Here is a 21,183-nt window from a genome sequence, read left to right on the forward strand (position 1 = left end):
CAGTGCCAGCGTAATAATTAAGTGTTTGTTTGCCTGTTTGTTCTTTGACTAAATTTATGACAGTCCGTTCTTGTCAACACCGAATCGGATAAAGAATCCACGAGCAACTATAGGAACTTAATGCTTCTAACGTACCGCAACTATAGGAGCGTTTACCCTATTTATCGACAGTAATTGTTTTAGCATGTATCGCAATCTTGTAATTTTTTAAGGTATGCAAATATTTGTGTATTAAGGGTCAATTTCTAACTTTTAGGCTTATCTCATAAACTCATGATTGGAAACAGGCTTGGAAATGCTCATTACAGCTAAAATGCTGCTTTTCAAAATAATGAATCTATGAGATACCTATTATAATAATAGTTGTTAATATGTAAGATGCAAGAAGAGGAGGTAAAGTTTGTGTATGACACATGAAACCTGTTTCAGAGGGTCACAATTAGCTAGTTTAGCTGTAATTACTCTGTACTATTCGTTATAGCTAATCGCTAATTGTGAAACTCTGCAAGCGAAATTGATAGGTTTATGTGTCATACACAAACTTTACCTCCTATTATTGCATTGTATGTTATTATAATATGTCATAGCTTTGAAAAGTAGCATTTTAGCTGTAATGAGCCTTTTCAAACCTGATTGACACAACTGCGGCTGAAGTTTTCAAAACTGCATTAGTCTAATAGCACCGAATCATGAAAGTGGAGCTGCTTCAACCTTGATATTTAACAGTCAACCCAAAATGAGATCAAAGAGCAGTTCCACGCCAAATGACGAATCGATCTGATGTGACCTTCTCCGATTTACATGCACATTTTTATAATTGTTTCCTATGGCCATCATTCACATTTGAGCTAAAATGCGGCCATTTTTCTCATTTCACATTTCACTCAAAATTTCTCAACAAATCATTCTTTGAAGAAAAAAAAAAACATTTCCAATCGAAATGACGCTTGGGACAAAGTTGTTGGAAAAAATTGTTTACTTTTCAGGAAAAATATACACGGTAAAAAAATTACAGACATTTTGGTTTTAAAGATCAAAAAACAAAAATTATACACATCAATATGTTTTTGAATATTTTCATTGAAAAGCCTATGAACAATACTGTCTTCTGGGAAATTTTGAAGTTGAACATTTTTTAACAAAAATCATTAAACAATTTTTAAAATTTTTGTTAATACGTTTTTTTTTTGTATAAAATTATGTCCATAAATGTATTTTTTTCAATTATTTCAAAAACGTTTTCTGTGCAGTTTTACAAAAAGAAAATTTAAACAAAAAGTTTAAAATATTTACCTAACAATGTTAATGTATGATTTTTTTTTATTCTTAAGTGTCCAACTTGAAATTTTCACAGAAGATAATATGTTTTATTAGTTTTTTAATGGAAAATATTGTGAAAGAGGGTATTTTTTTATTATAGAAGTTATAAAAACAGATCTTATTTTTCCCGAAGTTACTGATTTTTTTTATTGGGTTAATTTTTTCTGGAAAGCGTTGATTTGATTAAAATATCAAAAACGTCATCTTGATGTTTTGTGCGACATTCAAAATGGCCAAATTTCAGCTCAGATGTGAATGATTGATCATAACAAACAATTATGCAAAATTTTATTCAAACCGGAGAAGGTCGAGTCAGAAATTTAGTTTATTCTTACTATTTGACCTGAAAGTGCTCCAAAGATCGCCAAAAGATGCCGTATCTCTTCAGAGTTCTACGATGTAAAACAGTAAAACGCTGTACAGACTGAAGAGTTATAACATGTCATAACGGTTGTCAAATAATTGCAACACAGAAACCACCATCAAGATAGCGCTATAACATGTCATAACTCTGTAGTCTGAACGTACTATAAGTGGAGTATACTGCAGTATAACCACTGCAACTGTGATGTGGAAATTTTGAATGGAACTAGCTATGAATGCAAAATGTATTCCATTTTCAACTTTATAAACTTGCTATCTAGACTATAATATGACTGAGAGTTGGTAATCCAAATCGTTTCGAACAAAGCAATGGGCTACTCATGATCGAATACGTTTCTCGTTTCTCTTTCCTCGACACAGAACTATAAAATCGATGGAAGTCATATCTTCGCTGTGTCAAGTGGTTCGTGACACTCGGACACTCAATGCAATAGAGATTGTCACATTCGGTTGTATTGGTTTGCTGTTATTAGCGTAGCTAAGGGGGTGACATGGGGGCCAGGCCACATCCAGGATTATTTAGCTCCTCCCTCCAGAATTTTGGGTGATATTTTTCATTCGCCGAGTTATTTTTTATGAATTCCGTTGTCAAGCAAATACGATGTTACTTTTAAACAGCGATTAATAAAATTGCTCCAAAAGCAACAATTTTTTGAAAATTTGACATTTCTAGACTAGAAGGAATAATTTCAAGAAATTAATTTTTATCGATACAAATTTCAAGTTCTCGAGTACAAATATCAGTTCTTCTAGGCTTTCAATTACAATTGATAGCCTAGAAGACATCTTCAAGGTTTTACAAATAGATCTAGAGTTTATAACATGTGATCTACTAGGTCAACCTGGGGCCTAGGGTTACCATACGGTATCCTAAAGAAGGACATGTCCTCCTTTTTCAATAATTTTTCTACACCCTCATTTTGCCCGAAAATATCCTCCTTTTTAATCCTTGCATTTTTTTTTCCAGCAACATATTCATAAAATTGGTTTCAAAGAGCGTTGTTTGTAGAGCTTATTTGTTTAATTATGGTGCAACCTCATCTTATCTAGCAAATGCCATTCAATGGTGGGACTATTTTGTATTGAATTTTAACTTATATTTGACAGATGGAAAATTTACAAACTATCCTGCTATTCTACCAGACTTATTTCAGACAAACCAGGAATCAATTTTTAATTTTGAAGGAATCAACCACAGAAGGATTTTCGAACATTATAAATTATTTTCCAAGTGTCAGTGAAAACTCATCAAATGGAACACAGGCTTAGGCTGTGTTCTATTCTTCTGAATTTTTACATAAATTTTACATTTCGAAAATAAAGTATAATGTTTGAAAATCTCTCTGTTGTTGATCGTGTGATTTTCTAGGTGTTTGTCAAAATTGTTATAAGTTGAAATAAGTCTGGTACAATAGCAGGTTTATTTGAAAATTTTCTATCTGTCCAATATTGTATTGGTGGTGTTTGTCAAAATTGATTCCTGGGCTCCCATAAATAAGACTGGTACAATAGCAAGTTTATTTTAAAATTTTCTATCTGTAAAGTTTAAGTGTTAGTATGCGTGAGTGAGCTACCAGTTACGCCAAATCGACGATCAAATGCATTGTTTACAAAAGCTGATACGTCCCTTCGAAAAAGTAGTCGAGAAATGGAAAACAGCCACATAGATTAAATCCAACATGTGTTCGATTTTGACGTTCTGGTTCTATGGGATTTTTGGTATGTCAAGCATAACTATTCAAATTGACGTATCTGATTTTGTGAACAATCACTTCAATCGGAGATTTGTGGCAACTGCAAGCTCACTCACAGAAAGTAACAACACCGGCGGCCTTAGAGTCCTAAGCTGAATCAATGGTAAAATTAACAGGTTGCTTAGATGTTCCATGTTGGTTTCAATCAGCGATGTCATCTATCCTGATTTTTAAACATGATAAAAGTTGGGATGGTTTTAATGCTGTAAACCTGTAGTTTTCATGCAAATCAGCTAGACTAGATCATTTCCAAGTATCAAAAATGAATGAAGGCTAGTTTGATGCATTTTTCAGAAGTATAACGAGAAGACAAATTGAATTGGTAACGACTACAAGTTATGAACAATCTCAATTGAACCTTTGCACATCATGAATTTTGGGATAGCGCACATATTATCAAAACGTTTGATAAAAAACTCATTGTCCTCCTTTAATGTTAAGAAAGAGAATCATTGTCCTCCTTAATCTCCAAACCTCAAATGAAATGTCCTCCTTTTCAAGTTTTTGATAAGGTAACCCTAATCCTGGACAGGTACGGTACTCTTAGCAATAGAACATACACAAGCTGGGATGTCAGGTGTATTTAGGAAATAACTACATCAAGATGGACGAAATGCCTTCCCGCATAAACAACAACCATAAGTGCCTAACCACTAATTCGGGAAATCATTCCAACTCTATGCGCACCATCCATGATATCGTTTGTGTATGGTACCCGTTTATAAGGGTTCACATGTCTTCACAGCTACTTTCGAAATCAGATTTATTAAATTGAGTATTTACAGAAGTTCTGGTGAAGATAAGGGAACGTCATTTAATTTTAGGGAATCTCGCAGTAGTTCCGAAAACTTCGGAAAAGTACATGGATCGTTGTAAAACTGCAAGGAATGTCGTAGTTCTTCAGGAAACTTATCCATTCTTTTTAGAAATGCAGCAAATTTTGTAGAAATTCAGCAAACTTTGTAGAAGGTCACCGAACTTCAGTGAACTTCGTAGAAAGACATAAAATGAAGAAGGAGTTCATCGAAATTTATATTAATTTCAGGGAACATTTTTTTTAAGTTCAGAGACTTTTATTTAACAAATCTTATCTTCGAAATGACAAAAATGATTCATGGTTTGATGTTATAAAAATACACCATGCATAATATTCATGATATCACGATGATCGAATTGTCCAGCAGGGTGAAGGGGTTGGTGGACTCTGACAAGTAGTTCTGCTTGGAAAATGCAGTCTGAATTTTGCTACCATCATTTCCGATTGGAATGTTGTTCAAGTGCTGGATACTCTTGGGTCTTCAGAAACTTTATCCTGACAACATTTCCGTACAGGCAGAACAGATTGAGCAGCTTATCGGTGATGACTGTGTTGTTATCGAGTCCGTAGACCATCATCACTGCGCCCTGTTGCTGTGCCGGTTGAATGAAGTTGGCTGGTCCGTTTCGGGTCAGCGGTGCTTCTTTCATCAGTCCGACGTGTGTTCCGGCCGGCGTTGGTTTCCATTTTTCCGACGGATGAAACTCAGGCGGTGAAAAATTCGGTGCAATTCCGTTTCCTCCACCGGCTCCCAGGAGGGCTAGTTTAGGACCATGGATGACTAATGAGTGAAGGTCGTTGTACGGGGTGGGCCCTCTGCCGAAGATGGTTGGATCGTGTGTCCGTTGCAGGCATCCTTGGAAACGGCTGCTTCCAATGTGTAGTCCCAACTGGAGTCCGTGTCGTTTTTGTAAACATTGAGTTTTTCTGGCTTGGCATAGTCGATCTTTAGTGTGCAGCAACCGGAGTAAATGTCACTGGTGGCGGATTCAATGTTGTCAAACTCAACCATAGCTTGGACTCTATTCTTCTTAATTATCTTGATACGTTGGGTGAGCAGATGGTGTGTAGAACGTCCTCTGTAATAAGATAGACTGAATTAATGATGCTGAACAGCAGGATATGGTTGGGCTGGGTTGGGAGCGGAACCCTAGCAGCACACTTGTCACTGAAAAGTCGTGGTAACTTGTTTGCATCTTATTCCAGTCACAATCACCGGTCCGTCCTGGCACCGTTTCCGTTGAACACCATGATCATTGAAATCATACGGGCAAGCAAATAGGAGGGAAGGGTTGAGAAAATGTCGCGACACCTCACTATGCTTCACTTATCACTCGGGACAGCCTGCGATAATAACCACTGTTGAAAAGCCTGGAACTTTTCCTCACTCAACGTAGACTCGTACTACGTGAAACTCCACCCTCAGGTTTCGAAAAACAAAACAAAAACAAGCGCTTTTAAAATACCGGGTTGCCAAACAAGGCATTATTCACAAGCAAACTAAATGCAGTTCAATGACTTCTCGGTACTGCTGGAACAGCTGCGGCACACTGAGGCACACTGAGAAAAAAGTAGGTGCAAAATAAGTGTGTAGAGTGACCACCTCTTCTCTGTATTATGAAATCATCATGAATTTCCATCATTAAAACCATGAATCATTGGCATGTTTATTTATTTCATGATTTTAAAATCATGATAATAGAAACGGATTTGTTGTATGTATCCGGGATGTATCCACGTTTTTGCGTGATTTTGCACTATAACTGAAAAAATAGTAAAGGAAGGCTTGGAGAAATTTTCTAAAAACTGGATCTGAAATAATTATGCCAGACGTCGGACATTAAATATTTTCAAAAAACCCAGATAGAAGAAATGAAATTAATGAGAATGTCCAAGGAACTCTAAGGATAATTTCAAGGGAGATTAGAGGAGAAATTCTTCGGAAAACTTGAAGTTAAATCTGAGGATTCCTTTCAAGTTTGTCCTGTTAAATTCTAGATTTCATTCAAAGTGTTAATACGTGAAGTTTACGATTTTCATAGTTGGTTGGAAATGCTATACTAATATCAACATGAAGCTTTAGTGTGATAATTTATTAGCTAGCTAGGTAGTTACTAATTCCACTAGAGTACGGCAGTGTGAAAATTGAATAGAAGTTGAAATTGAGCGAAGGGCCATGGATGTGTGGATTTGAGGAATAACCTCAAATCCCCTTATCCATTAATGTATGAGCTAAGTAGAAGAATGTGCGTTTGACTAGAACTGTCGCATTTTCACACTGCCGTACTCTAGTGCAACTATCAACATACCCTCTTTAGAACTTTTTCTAGCGAATTAATCATCGCACTAAAGCTTCAGACTCCAAGGTATTTGCGAGTAAAACCACAAGAGAAGAAGGAGAATAAAAATAATTCAATTACATTTCTGAAGATAATTCCAAAGGAAATTTCCTACGTGGTAAATTTCAAAGAAATGCTTAAGGAAATTCCTGTAATCATTTCTAAAGAAGTCAAAAAGAGTTCTCTGGGAGTTCTGAGAAGTATGTCATGGAATTTACTGGACTAATTCAAGAGAATTCTGTAAAGAATTTAGAGGAAATTCCGTGTTTGATTCTTTGAGAGTTTCAGGAGAATACTTATTGAATACTGAGGAGAGATTATTTCAGAAAAGTTCGAATATAATTAAAACGATTAAATTCAATTTCTGAAGATAATGCCGAAGGAAATTTCTAGCGAGTTAAATGTCAGAGTAATACATAAAGAAATTCCTGTTATATTTCTTAGAGAACTCAAAGAAGAGTTTTTTTTCTGGGAATTTTGAGGAGAATTTCATGGAATTTACTGCAGTACTTCAAGAGAATTCTATGTGGAATTTAGAGTAAATTTCAAAGATAATTCATTGAGAGTCTCAGGTGAAAACTTATTGAATACTGAGGAGAGATTATTTCAGAAGAATTCGTTGGGGAATTCCTAGGCGGCTGTTCATAACCTACGTAGACAGTTTTTAGGGGTGTAAAAGCCGATCTCCTACTGCGTAGACAGTAGTCCATACAAATTTTTATATGTTTCAGACATTGACATTTTTTTTCTATAATTTTGAAATCAAATTATAAAACATTTGTGTTGCCTCTTAGCAATAAAGCGATTACTGTCATTAATTTCTGACTCCTGGAACTAGTTCATTCAATATTTTGAATTGCCCTACGCCCTCAATCAACACGTTTGCTATAAACATAAAATGTTTCCATAGCAAATTAGTTACCCATGGAAAAACATAATACATGAGTAGATCTATTGTTGAAAAGTTGTGCCCCTGAAAATAACAGCATTTATGTTAAAATTAAAACATCTCAAATTTAGAAACATAGGGGAAATGGATGTTATGTCGGCCTATCTGCCCCTAATTTGGGCCCACATATAAATTCAGCAATCGACTAAATATTCAATAGCGACCAAAAATATCCATTACTACGCGTTCATCTAGATAAAATTGATAAATAGCACATTTTTAGCGATGGGCCCAATCTCAGATCCATAGGCCAACATTAGAGCCAATTCCCATATTTATTAATTTAAATATTTTTTATTAGGCTTAGAATCTGTAAAGTACATGCCTTGAATTTTTTAAACAAAGTTCAAATTTTAATAATTTTTATTATAAAGCTTTTCTGTTTATGGCGCTTAAGTACAGGTGGTAACGTTCCGTTGAAGTCCTTGAAAAACCTGGAAAACGCAGAGAACTTTATTTAGGAAAATCAGTAGTTACCCTGCTAGATGATTTTTTTAGGTATGCTTATTTTATTGAGTTTTTATGGAACTTGTATGTTTGTTTGGGTCAAACATATTAAACTAACACCCAACCGGGGATGTACGATTTGCTTTCAATTACGTGGCATTTATCATCGCAAGATTGTTAATGGAGACCGCATGAACGGAGGATGAGATGTACCAAGCTGCGGTCCAATGCAAGAAAATTGGAGACCGAAAAAATGTTGAGTGTATAAGTGACAGAAATAATTATAACGAAGATAAGAGAGAATCGAAGCAAGTGTGTGCGTCGTTCTACAATTGAATCGTATGCATATCCAACTTATATCATTCTCTGCCGTTTTCACTGCGGACGATGATAGGAAATGAAACTAAAATTGAATGCAAATTTTTTTTAGTTTGCGTGTATGAAAATTCATAATAAATTTTATTTATTTTTAGGTAGGAATACGTCTGTGATTTCTATATGGGGGTACACTTTGTGAAAACCAAAAATGGAACATGTAACAAAGTTATGAAAGATTTTGAACGTTCATAACTCAGCTGCCCCTGAACCAATTTCAATAATTTTATCACCAATCGATCAGAAATATTTCTACGCATCTGTTACATTTAAAGCTTAATCATTTTTAAAAAGGACACTATTGAAAATTGCACGAATTTGCAATTGTTGCTATGATAATTAAAATTATCACCGATTGCTTGCGAAACGCGATTTCCCTAACACAAATTTCAAAGTTTAATTCCATCCGGTCTCACCAAACGGTATTTATTCAATCACCGCATGGTGAGTGGTAGTGTTCTCCAGAATACAACGAAAGGCTCCCCGCAAGCAGCGAGCTGCAGCTCACATGAGCATCCATAGAAGGAGGAAAAAGCCGCATCGCTATTGATCGGAATCAGTAGCTCTTCGTGAGTCGCTGTGGGCCATCTAGGTCAAGCACGTCATACTAAAGAGTATAAACAGAGAGAACCCCGCTCAAATTCCTATTTCTACACAAACACAAGCTTTTGCTGCAGCTAACAAATAAGATTTATTATTTAAGACCACGTAGTCCTCCGTCACCATTGCATACAACCCCATAGGGTTGTCCCTTGTAGTTTTTAATAAGTATTCATAGGCGAATTTTTATGATATAACTTTCTATAGGAACAGGCCAATGTGTCAATATTTAAGTTGAAATTCTCACTTGTAAAATGTGGAGGTGCCAAATTGCACCAGAAAAATAAAAATATATTCTCCATCAAACAAGGGAAATAATTCCTGAAAAAAAACATAAAATGTTCGCTAAAAATACTGAAATGTTCTAATCTCGGCAATTTTTTCGGAACATTTCATATTTTGTTGTTGTAAAAGTTAAATTTTAATTAATTGATGAGCGTTTTAGTATAAAAATGAAAGACCTTATTACGTTATTCTTCCTTTTAATTTAACTACTACAATATAAGTAGAATTAATATGGAAAACAACGCAATAAGGTATACACTTAAATTTGTGTATTGGCTTATTTTATAGTTTTTTGGGTTAATTTAATCATTTTTAATGAGTATTTATTCTTTTCGAGGCTTTATCGGACGCTTTCTCGTCGCTCTGCTCTGCTAACTGAAAAAATCATGGGCTGGCAATAAATCTATGCATCAAGAAAAAGATTAAATGCGTCTAAAATAACATGAAATGTTCCAATACAAAATATGGCATGTATTAACGGAAATGTTCCTTAAACTTCGGTGATATCATGGAACATTTAATATTGTATAAGCTTTTTTTTAGATGCTTGCCCGTCGCTCCACTCCTCTAACTAAGAAAAATACGCTCAGGACAGCGAATCTACGCTTCAAGAAAAGCTGAAATTTTCCCTGAAAGTGATTAAATGTGCCTCAACTATATGAAATACGGGAAATGGCTCTAATGTTGGCCTATGGATCTTAGATTGGGCCCATCGCTAAAAATCAGCTATTTATCAATTTTATCTAGATGAATGCGTCATTGGGACGGTACAGTTGGATATTTTTGGTCGCTATTCAAAATTTAGTAAATTGTTGAATTCATGTATGGGCTCAAATTAGGGGCGTTAAGGCTGACATGACGTCCATTTCCCCGGCAATAAAAAAAAATGTTCCATTAACCTTGGAAGTTTCTATGGAACATTTCATCTTTTGTTTTTATTCGGCTCGTTTCATATTTTTTAGAGAATATTTAATCTTTTAGAAGCTTCTGTTGGATGCTTGCCCGTCGCTCTGCTCCTCTAAATATTGAAAAACATGGACAGGACAGTTTCATAAAAATCGCCGAAGTTTATGGAACATTTCATGTTTTCTATCGGCACATTTCGTAACGTAATTTTTACATATCAGTGTTTTCTAGGGAACATTTCAAATCTGTTTTAGAGATTATTTTATCTTTCTTATTTATTGTTTTATTTTTTATTTTCAAATGTTCTGGTAAAAAATAAACTGAGCCCCTCTAGAATGTGGCCGAGAAAATCCAAGAAATCAAGGATGAATTTTCAAATATGAGTTGGAAATGGCTTTTCAGTCGCGACAAAATCAATATACTGTTGCTCAGGCATGGAAAATCATTTGCATTCATTTCGTGCATTCATTTACATTCATTTGCCTCTAACTTTTTTCTTCGACGCAAAATAATCTATAGAGCTTTTGTAGGTTTTGTTATTAGCTACAACTTTTGTTAACAAATCAAATCTGTATCTCTTATGCATGACGAACCAGAGCGAACAGAAGCCACTACTATTTTTCAGTGAATGTATTTTACATTCACTGAAAAACAGTAACAAGTTCTACCCGCTCTTGTTTGTGATGCATAAGAGGTACAGATTTGAGTTATGAGTCAAAGTTGTAGCTAATAACAAAACCTACAAAAGCTTTCTACATCAATTTGCGGAATGCTGTTGATGAAAAAAGTTAGAGGCAAATGAATGTAAATGAATGTATGAAATGAATGGAAATGATTTTCCATGCCTGCTGTTGCTAACAAAAATAAAATAAAAATATTTTGATTTTGTCGAGACTGAAAAGCCATTTCTAACTAACACCATTTCTCAGCCGATCAGTACGAATTTTCAAATAGACGTACCTGCTTTCTGCTTTTGCGAACAAAGATTCAAACGTAAATTCTTCGAAACTCTTTGCTTGCCTACGCCAACTAACATCACTAATGCTATGTTCAAACTAAGGACTTTTAATATGTTCAAGGAATCAAAAATATCTCCAAACGACAAAATGACAAGCGATCAACGATCCGAATAATAACGCTATGTCATAAGTGCAAAGCAAAAATGATATAATCTTCTTCCTTCTTTTTCATGACAAGCAGCCCGTGCGACACAACTCACTCGGGGAGGTAGAAGGAAACGAGCAAATTGTTGGCAAGCTGCTTCACGAAGTAAAGCCAAACATGATACACGTGTGTTAATGGGATTTTTTTTTTTTGTTATGTCTTTTCTCGATTCATATCAAGCTATGTCCTCATCCGTGTATATTGCAACAAAGCAGGCAAGCAATATATCATTATCCTGCTACCTCTCGGATCGAGCTATGTTACAGAGCGAGTTTTTCATGGTAGTCGTAGCAGCCGTTTTGTCTGTATCGTTGGTTGCTTTATGTGTTTGGATTCGCTGAACATGTTATAATAATTGTCGACGAGAAAGATGTCATGTACAGTGGCACCGGTGATGTAGTGGTGAGCGTGTTTGCCTCTCGTCCCAAAGGGCCGTGGTTCAATCCCAGTCGGCGCTGCCGGGATTTTATGAGGCATGACATCCCGAGCAGAGAATGAAAACAAAATGAAAACTAGATTTGATATTTTGATACAAGTGTTCATGATGACATATTTTGTCTACCGTGTGGTCGAGGTAACAGTAATCGTATTGAAAATGAGTTCTAAATGGTATATGAAGGATATTAAAAGACAACAAATCATGTTTGCTTGATATCAAATCCATGTATGCGTTTTGATATCAGTAATTTCGTTAAAAAAAAACCAAATAAGTAATCAATATGTTGTTATAACTATGAAATTTCGCTCGTTGGGCTATGTTTAAGTGGGCTACGTTTTAGTTGACTGTTAGATGGGCTAAAGTCTCCCTAAATCGAAGTCAAACGTCATTTATGACAGTGCTGATTCATTTTCCAGGGGCTCATGGATGAACAAGTATCGAATTGCTCAAGGATTGTGATGATAGTTATAAATCCCTCAACCCATTTCAGCTTGACAGATCAGCCCAACTAACGAAAGCCTTTCACTAAGTGGGTGATGGGTTTAGCCCAAAGAGCGAAAGTTGACTGCATATGTATTTTGAATAATATTCGAAGTCCCTCCTTTTTTACACATTCTGCACAAAAAACAGCTCACCCTAACAGGATTACCTGCCGATTTTTATGAATGGGGCGGGGCAGAAAATATATTTTGAGCAGAATATGTAAAAATGGAGGGACTTCGATTGTTAATCTAAATGCATATATAGATGTACCAGACATATTTTGTAGTGTCAGGTACTCTACTTTGTAATCTGTTAAAGGGAAATCACAAATCGAGTGTCATCAAAATACATGGCATGTTGAGAGATTGAACTCGTGAGAGAGAATTTTCTCTCTCAAATTTAATTTTTATCTCTCTCTGGAACTGGTAGTAAAGCAGTTAAAAAATGTGTGGGAAAAAACCCTTTAATTTAATTGTAGCTTGTTTAATACTATTTCGCACTATTTTTAAGTGAACGACAAAGTTCATGAATGATTTCTTTAGGTTGTCGTTCACTTTTTTTGACCTGAATCTGCACCGAAAGCGAATTATTCCCACTTCTCTCAATTTCTATATGGGGATTTTTATCACTTCCTACCAGCGGCACAACGCCATCTCTGTGGAAAAAGGCCGGACGATATGATTAATTGTTTATGTGATGTTCATTGAGAAAACCGCAAGCATCCCAATTAACTCGTAAGAAAGAAAAAAAAAAATAAAAAAATTGAACTCAGTGATAAATGTGGATGCTCTTTTCATAAAATATAAAATTTTGTTTGTTATTATATTTTTTAGAAATATCAAAATATTCAACCGACATTAAAAAAATAGGATATCAAAATATGTTATCAACATGATTTCAAAAACATTATTGGATATCATTTTGATAGTATTTTGATATACAACTTTGCTCGGGATCTCTGATCTTTGCCTTCCGGACATAAGTTGCTGGATCTATAGGTACGGTCTAGGTGTGGGAGCTGCCTTTCTGGCCCTCCCTGGTACTTAGTATGGAAAATAAAATCGACGGAAAACAAATCAAGGGAAAAAAAAGATAGGCTTATAAAATGCATCGAGGGCTAGTATACATAGACGAGCTGAGATTTTCGACTATGTTTTTAATGAAGTGTAAGTTTCAACTTCGTATAATATTTCCCAAGTCTCAGAATTTGGTTCTATAAATATGTATATTTGAGATCATGAAAACTTTCCAGAACCAGTCCAACATTCGAATTTTTGAACGCCATTATGCCAAATTTTATAAAAAGAGAGATTGAACTAAGAAATTGTTTTAGAAATTTTAATTGTGAATAAATTTCACCCTTAAAAATCAGTCAGAATCCGTACTAACTTTGAAATATGTTACATTCTTGTATTTACTAGTTTCATAGGTCTAAACAAATAGTAGCTTTTTCTAGCCCTCATAAAACTCTGGGAGGAGGCCTACACAATTCCGGAGGGGTCCTGTTTCCCATTAGCAATGCTAATAATTCTGCAGCAATATTAGAACCATCCTCCATAGATTCCATTTCAGGCACGCATCTTGCAATTTAGTAAATTTAATTTCCCTTCCAAAGTAATAGCTTCAATTCATTTAAACCGTGCGTGCTTAACGGCAACACCTTCCCATAATTGTATCCAAAAAAGTTGAAAATGGAATGCATTGCAACTATGCCAACAACAAAAACATTAGCCGAACAGTCAGAATAAAATGTATGTGATGTACAATTTATAACTAGCACAATGGCAAAACGCTTTCCAGCCACAGCCCAAAACACATCCTCGCCATCCGCGGCGTCGTCCTAAATGACAACGGAAATGTTCCGATGCACGGTGCAAAACCAACATCGCATCGAAATCGGCGTTGTGGTTCAAACCATTATTATTGCACCGACCTTGCCGTGCCGAACCGAAATCGACCTCTGAATAACACAATAATAACGGCAAAACGTGAGGTTTTTCTCACCTCCAGTGCGTTCCTCGAATGGACCGGGGGGAGGATGTGAGTGCATATTTGGGAATTTAACTCCCCTGATGGACCGGAGGAAATCCGTCCTAATACCAACAATTATCCCAAAATTTAATCCTGTTGTGGTTGGACGCACGAAAAACAGGATGTGTCTGCGATGTTTGTATCCGGTTTGCTGGCCACAAATAATCCAACTACATACTGATCGACCGGTGGACCAGAGTCATTAAGCTCTCCGGAATGAATTGTCGTTTGCGTGTTTGGTTTACGTGTGACTTTTTTAATCGAGCGAAAACGCCAAGGCATGGTTTTCTTTTCAGGTGTTTTCCATTTACCATGTTTCAGCTGAAGTTTGTGTTGCCCTTATCTTCCATCCATCATACACACGATGTCACCTACTTTTCAGAGAGCATAACTTTTATTTTGATCGATAATTGGCAAATGATTGGTTCGCTTGAATCGTTCGACTTTTCGGAACACCCTAATGACACTATTATTTTTTTTTTGTGTTGAAGTAATAATTTATCTCATTCATGTTTTCCTTTTTTTCTTGTTTTCTTTTTCTTTATTTGATGTTTGGTTTGTATCGATCATTCAATCGGTAATCCTGACAAATCTTAATCTCCGCTATCACAAACAAAAATCACGTGCCTAATGCTACGCGCCCACGAATTGTTGAATGTTGTTGCCTGAATGATGACCTAATGATGATGATGATGATGATGATGATGATGATGTTGGTGATGGTGATAACTGGTGCTGGTATTGTGGTGTGTTCTAAAACAAAACAAAAAACCAAACGCGTTGGCACTGTACTTTTGTGTGGCACCATCGGTGGGGACCGAAAATCACTTTTCTAAACAAATAAAAATTAAAAACCGAACTCACCAATCCAACCAACTTTGCGACGGATCCAAAACCAAAACGCTGATGTCCTGAAATGCAAAACAACCTACTGTACCGCACATGAACCATGGTACAAACACAATCGTGAAACAAATCAATGTCAAAACAGGCATGAGACTCCCGTTCTAGCTCACTCCATCAATATAATCTATGTAGACAACGATCTCGTAGTGTTGGACAAACCCTGCTCGTTGCCGGTGAGTAGTAGTGATCATGCAGTCCCCAAAATCCCTCTGTTCCTCCTCGAACCCAGCCCCCTGCTCGCCCCCTGCCCGCCATCAGAAAATCAAATCGAATCGAGCATGTCACGAGGAACGATGGTACATGTGTCCCTATATCACACATTCGTGCCCTTCAACTACCTATCTATCTAGGATGCATAAGGAATTCAACGCCGAGTAGTTCCAGGCCAAATAGCAAAATAAAACATGGATTTCAGACTCGACCTTCTCCGATTTGCATGAAACTTTGCTTAATTCAAGATAGAGCTGGAATTAGGGCCAAAACAGCTTTTGAAAACAATGAATTCTTTTGATGATTTTTAGAAATTCAAGGCTCGCCCACGCAAACCAACATCCTCATCGAGTAGGAAAAGACTTCCCCTATCCGATGGTTAGGTTGGTTTGCGCGGACGTGCTTTGAATTTCTAGAAATCATCGATATAAAGTCATTGTTTACAAAAGCTGTTACGCCCTAATTCCAGCTATATCTAGAATTATTTGCTATGGGCAATCATTCACATTTTGTTAAAAAAAAAACAGAAGCGCGAAAATTGCACTTCTAATCGAAATTATCGAAAGCTATAGGGAAAACCAATGTCTTCCAGGAAAAATTTACAGGTAAATCTGTTTTAGTCATTTTGAGAAAGTAAAATCAGCAAATGGGTTAAAATTTATATAACAAAAAATTTCCATGTTCAATATTTTTGATTAAAAAACAAATCTGAAGAAAAACTAAAACTTTTAAATATTGAAAACACAAATACAAACAAAATTGACACAAACCGTACAACCTCAAATTTTTTGATTTTTTGTGAATTTTGCACAGAAAACAATACTTGAGATCATTTAAATTGGTTTCTGTGTAAATATTTCAAAATTATGGCACAAAAAAACAGTTCAAAAATTTGAGCAAAGGTTGTTGTTTTATAATTTTTGTCAATTTTTAAGTGTCCAAGCTTGTCAATATTTCAAAAATTTGCATTTTTCATACGCTTTTAAAAGACATAAACAAAAATATTATTTAATTTTTATCATTTATTAAAAATTATTTTCTAAAAATAAATAAAAAAAAATTACCGTGTATAATTTTTCTAGAAAAACTTTATTTTTCCCTACAACTTTGCCTGAAATGCCATTTCGAGAAGAAGTGACTTTTTTGTGCTGCGATTTATTCAAAAATGTCGTATACGACATTTTGAACAAAAGGCCTCATTTTAGCGCAAACGTGAAAGATTTCCCAGAACAAGCAAATGTGCCAAATTTTATGAAAATCGCAGAAGGTCGAGTCTGATCGATTCGTCATTTGGCGTGGAACTGCTCCACTCAAGAAATGAGCTGTTTCCAGCATATTCACCGTTTTTAGTGTCACCTATTTCTACCGCATACGCATCTTCTACTGTCATTCGGCATTCTCCGACGCAGACTCGTTTTTCCCTTCCCCTGACTAACTCATCGTTCCGATCATTGTTCTCAGTACGTATTAGTAGGTTCATCAAAATTTTCATATTGATAAATAACATCGAATCAATTGCGATTCAAATAGACATCAACGACGAAAGAATAGTCTCAAATATGTAATCTAGGACAATCAGTGTTCGTGTCAACTTTCCCAGGATTTTGTTTTTCACCTTTCCTAACCGTTTTTCCTACTTTCTCCTAAGGTTTCTTCTAGTTTTCCTATCCGGAAGTGTATTTCTACTTCTCTGGTGTTTTGTTTACTTATTTCCCTCCAAAGTTTCATCTTTCTCCCCCCACCTCCAAATATCTTCCTACATTCCCAAAAGTCTATCTGGTTTTCCCTGGAAGTGTCTTCCAATTTCCACGGAGAAGTGTTTTCAGAGTTCCCCTGGAAATTACTGTCAGCTTCCTTCGGAAGAGTCTACTGGCTCCTTTGAATAGGTTCATCCAATGTTCCAAATTTAATCCAATAGGTTAACTTTCAGGGTTGTGTGGTAACTTTAAGCAAACATTTATCTTTAAATTTGTTGAACCTCTTATCGGAATCCCCTTGTGAAGAGCTTTGAGTGTGTTGGTCTATTTCCTTTTAATTGATCATTTTGTCAAGCTTCTGCATTCAATTTCCATCAGATGTCACAGCTGTTGTTTGCGGTGAAATTTATCGAAAACTAGACACAATCTGTTTTCCTATAATTATTCACAGAGGACACTGCAGTGCAAAATATGTCTGGTACCTCTATATATGCATTTAGATTATTATTCGAAGTCCCTCCTTTTTTCCACATTCTGCACACAAAATAGCTCACCCCTCACAGAGAATTTCCCGCCGAATTTTATGTATGGGGCGGGGCATAAAGTACCTTTTGCGCAGAATATGTAAAAAGGAGGGACTTCAAATGTAAAAGAAAATGCATATATAGAGGTACCAGACTTGTTTTGTAGTGACAGGTACTCTATTTTGTAATCTGTGGAAGGGAAATCACAAATCGAGTATCAACAAAATACATGGCATGTTGAGAGATTGAGCTCGTGAGAGCAAATTTTCTCTCACAATTTTTGAATTTCTCGGCTCTCTGGGAGCTGGTAGTAAATCAGGTAAAACTGTATGGGGAAAAATCATTTTTATTTAATTGTAGCTTGTTTAACAATAATTCCCGGGAAAAAAACTGAACTACAAAGTCCCTGATTAATTTCTTTAGGTTGTCGTTCACTTTTTTTTCTGAATATGCACCGAAAGCGAATTATTCCCACTTCTCTCAATTTCTATATGGGGATTTTTATCACTTTTTTACCAGCGGAACAGCGCCATCTCTGTGGAAAATGGTCAAACAAAACGATTAATTCCGTTATAATTGCTTATCTTTTGACAGATACGTGTGTTTCGTCTACTACTTGCAGACTTCATCAATGCCAAGTGGTGTTGAGTACTTAGAACTGATGAAGTCTGCAAGTAGTAGACAAAATACGCGTATCTGTCAAAACATAAGCAATAAGAATGGAATTAAAAGGAAATAAACCAACCCACTCAAAGCTCTTCATAAACATTTATGTTTAACATGAATCCAGTACAAAAAAAGCTGTTTTCCGGGATGTCAATACTAGTTTACTAGGAATCGGGCAATGTGGATATTGGTTAATTCTAGACCAACAATTGAAATAGGCGGAAAAACCAAACGTAAACAATGGCTTTAATCGCAAACTTCTGGAGAATTAAAAATACACCCACGCAAACTAACAATACTATTTTATAAAGGAAGTTTTCTCTATCAGATGGTGGTTAGATTGCGTGGTTGTGTTTTGATTCTCGAGAAATTTGCGACTAAAGCCATTGTTCAAGTTTGGTTGTTCCGCCTATTTCAATTGTTGGTCTAGAATTTCCTGGAACGTCCTGGGTAGGAAACACTATCTGGGAGCACTTATTTCATGATCTTAGTAGCCTTGGCATCCATGGAAAATTTGGTAAAGGAATCCCTTTTTCAATTGTTTTGAACGCATTTGACATCCATTCACAAGGCATTTTGGCCAAAAATAAAAAAATCAAAAAATTTGTACAACCTATTTAATTCTAACTGCTGATACGGAGCGACAATTGTTAAGTTTATTTACAAAAGGATATTGAGGGTTATGAAACCTTTATATAGGGGAAATGGATGTAACGTCGGTCTAAATGCCCCTTATTTGGGCACAGATATAAATTCAGCAATCGACTAAATTATCAATAGCGACCAAAAATATCCATTTGTACCGTCCCAATGACGCGTTCATCTATGTAGATAAAATTGATAAATAACAGATTTTAAGCGATGGTTCCAATCTTAAATCCATAGGCCAACATTAGAGCCATTTCCCCTACCTTGAAATAAAATTAACCTGTAATGATGCCCCCAAAGTAAACCAAAATTCACTGTGCAAAATCTTATAAGAGTAACTAAATGATGTATGATGATACCAGTACTATGAAGAATATTTTTTTCTTTGTTTTTTTTAACGTGTACAGAAGAAAATTACACAATGAAACATTGTTTGTATTTATTCATCTTTTCATTGGTTTACAAGCAACAATTTGTTTATAACCTATTTTTGATACAGTTCTTATTCAAGAAAGTTTCTGAGGAGTGTTTCAAGCAAATTCCGACAGTAATTTCAAGAAAAAGTCGAATGATATTAAGAGAAAAAGATCATAAAAAATTCAAAGGGGAGCTTTCATACGAATTTCATCCGATTTCAGAGGATGCATGGGAATTATGTAAAGATAGTTTTAGAGGATTTCTGTGGCAAAATTCATACAAATTCATACAAGAATTTCAACGATAATTCCAAGAGGAAATTTCTAGAAATTTCGAGGAAATTACGAAGAGTTAGACAAAGGAATTCTATGTCATTTCTATAGGGTGTCCCAGAAAGTATAACCACAGTTTATTATTGGAATAAAACAACGTTATGCTAATGAACTATATATGTTCTCTTTAGTATTCGCTTTCAATTGGATGAACATAATCCGCAGTTCCTTTAATTGTATGCCAAGGAGCGAACTTTTGATCTGACGCTACTAATGAGCTTCAGCACAGATTCCTTGGCGATAATGTTGGCCACTTTTGTCCAGTCTTTTTCAAATTCTTCGATTGAATTCGCTGCCTTAAAGTGTTTTCGTTCCCTTGGAGAGGGCCCAAAAAGTTTCGATCGATCGAGGATTCATCTCTTTCGGCACGTATTTCACATTTTTAGCTTTGAACCAAGCTCCCGTGCCTTTCAAGTAGTGCAGTGACACCAAATCGGACCAAAATAGTACTGGGCCATCTTGTTGATGGATCATAGGCCGCAGACTCCGATTCAAACACTCCCGAACACAAATTTCAGTGTTCATCATCTCCATCGTCATAAATGGCTTTGACAACTTGCCACACTCACCACTCACACCCTTTGCCAAACCATGGCCTGCTTACCAAATTCTTCGGTAAAAATTGGCTTTTCGGCATCGTCAACCTCCTGACCATCACGGACTGTATAGTATTGGTCTCCCAGAAGCGTCTTGTAGTCAAATTTGACGTATGTTTCATCACGTCAATTTTCCACACAGCAAGCTATCATATAGCTTCGGAGCCCTCGGTTTGACGGATGCGACTTGTTTCTGACTCCGTTTCGGATTCTTCTGCTTCTTTAATGTTTTCAGCCCATTTCTTGCCTTGGCACGTTGGACGTTACTCAGAGGCACTTTTTTTTATTGACGAAAGCTTGGTGATCTTTTGGTCCACTTTTCGGTCCACCAGTCCCGGTTTACGGCCAGATTTCGATGTGTCCTCGGAAGTAACTTCTTCACCGATCTTCCGTATGGCGGTTTGCACTGCTCCGATACTGACTTCCTCCATTTTCGTCAACTTACTTACTGTTAGTTTGAAAATAGTGCACCATTTGTGCACGATTTGTTTGCGCTTTTCCGTGGAAATGTGTCGCATTTTGATGATTTTGTGAAAAAAGCACTTTGCGCACACAAACACTTGTTGAGCAATAATTAAACAATAACACGATGAACAGCTGATAAACGTCATCATGGTAGATATGGCTTATACTTTGTGGGACACCCTGCAAGTTGGGATCATATCTGACCCCACGGGGCTCAAAGGGTTTAAATAATTTCTGCATTTCTGGGACTAGTCCAAATGAATGTGGGGGAGAAAGTCAAACAAATTCTGACCAGAATTCCAACGATAATTTTGTGGGAATTTCCCTAAAAATTGCGAGAAATTTGGGAAGAGACTTCAAAGGAAATTCCGATGGGATTTTCAAGGGTTTTTAAGGTTTTTAAATCTCTTATCAAAATTCCTTCAATGG

General features: G+C 36.0%; 1 protein-coding gene across 4 annotated transcripts in view; it reads left to right on the plus strand.

The window, feature by feature from the left end:
* LOC135711766 (pseudouridylate synthase RPUSD2-like) overlaps positions 1–21,183 on the plus strand; it is a 594,258-nt gene that overhangs the window by 477,541 nt on the left and 95,534 nt on the right. Inside the window, exon 6 of one of the 4 annotated variants that reach the window (XM_065234730.1) lies at positions 15,285–15,372. The exons of the other annotated variants lie outside the window; for them this stretch is intronic. Within the exon in view, the coding sequence (XP_065090802.1) occupies positions 15,285–15,372 (88 nt within the window). The remainder of the gene's footprint in view (positions 1–15,284; positions 15,373–21,183) is intronic. 4 annotated transcript variants of the gene reach the window in all.

Source organism: Ochlerotatus camptorhynchus, unplaced genomic scaffold (genome assembly GCF_037179485.1).
Source record: "Ochlerotatus camptorhynchus isolate MF236.1 unplaced genomic scaffold, CSIRO-AGI_Acam_v1.1 ptg000438l, whole genome shotgun sequence".
Classification (NCBI taxonomy): domain Eukaryota; kingdom Metazoa; phylum Arthropoda; class Insecta; order Diptera; family Culicidae; genus Ochlerotatus; species Ochlerotatus camptorhynchus.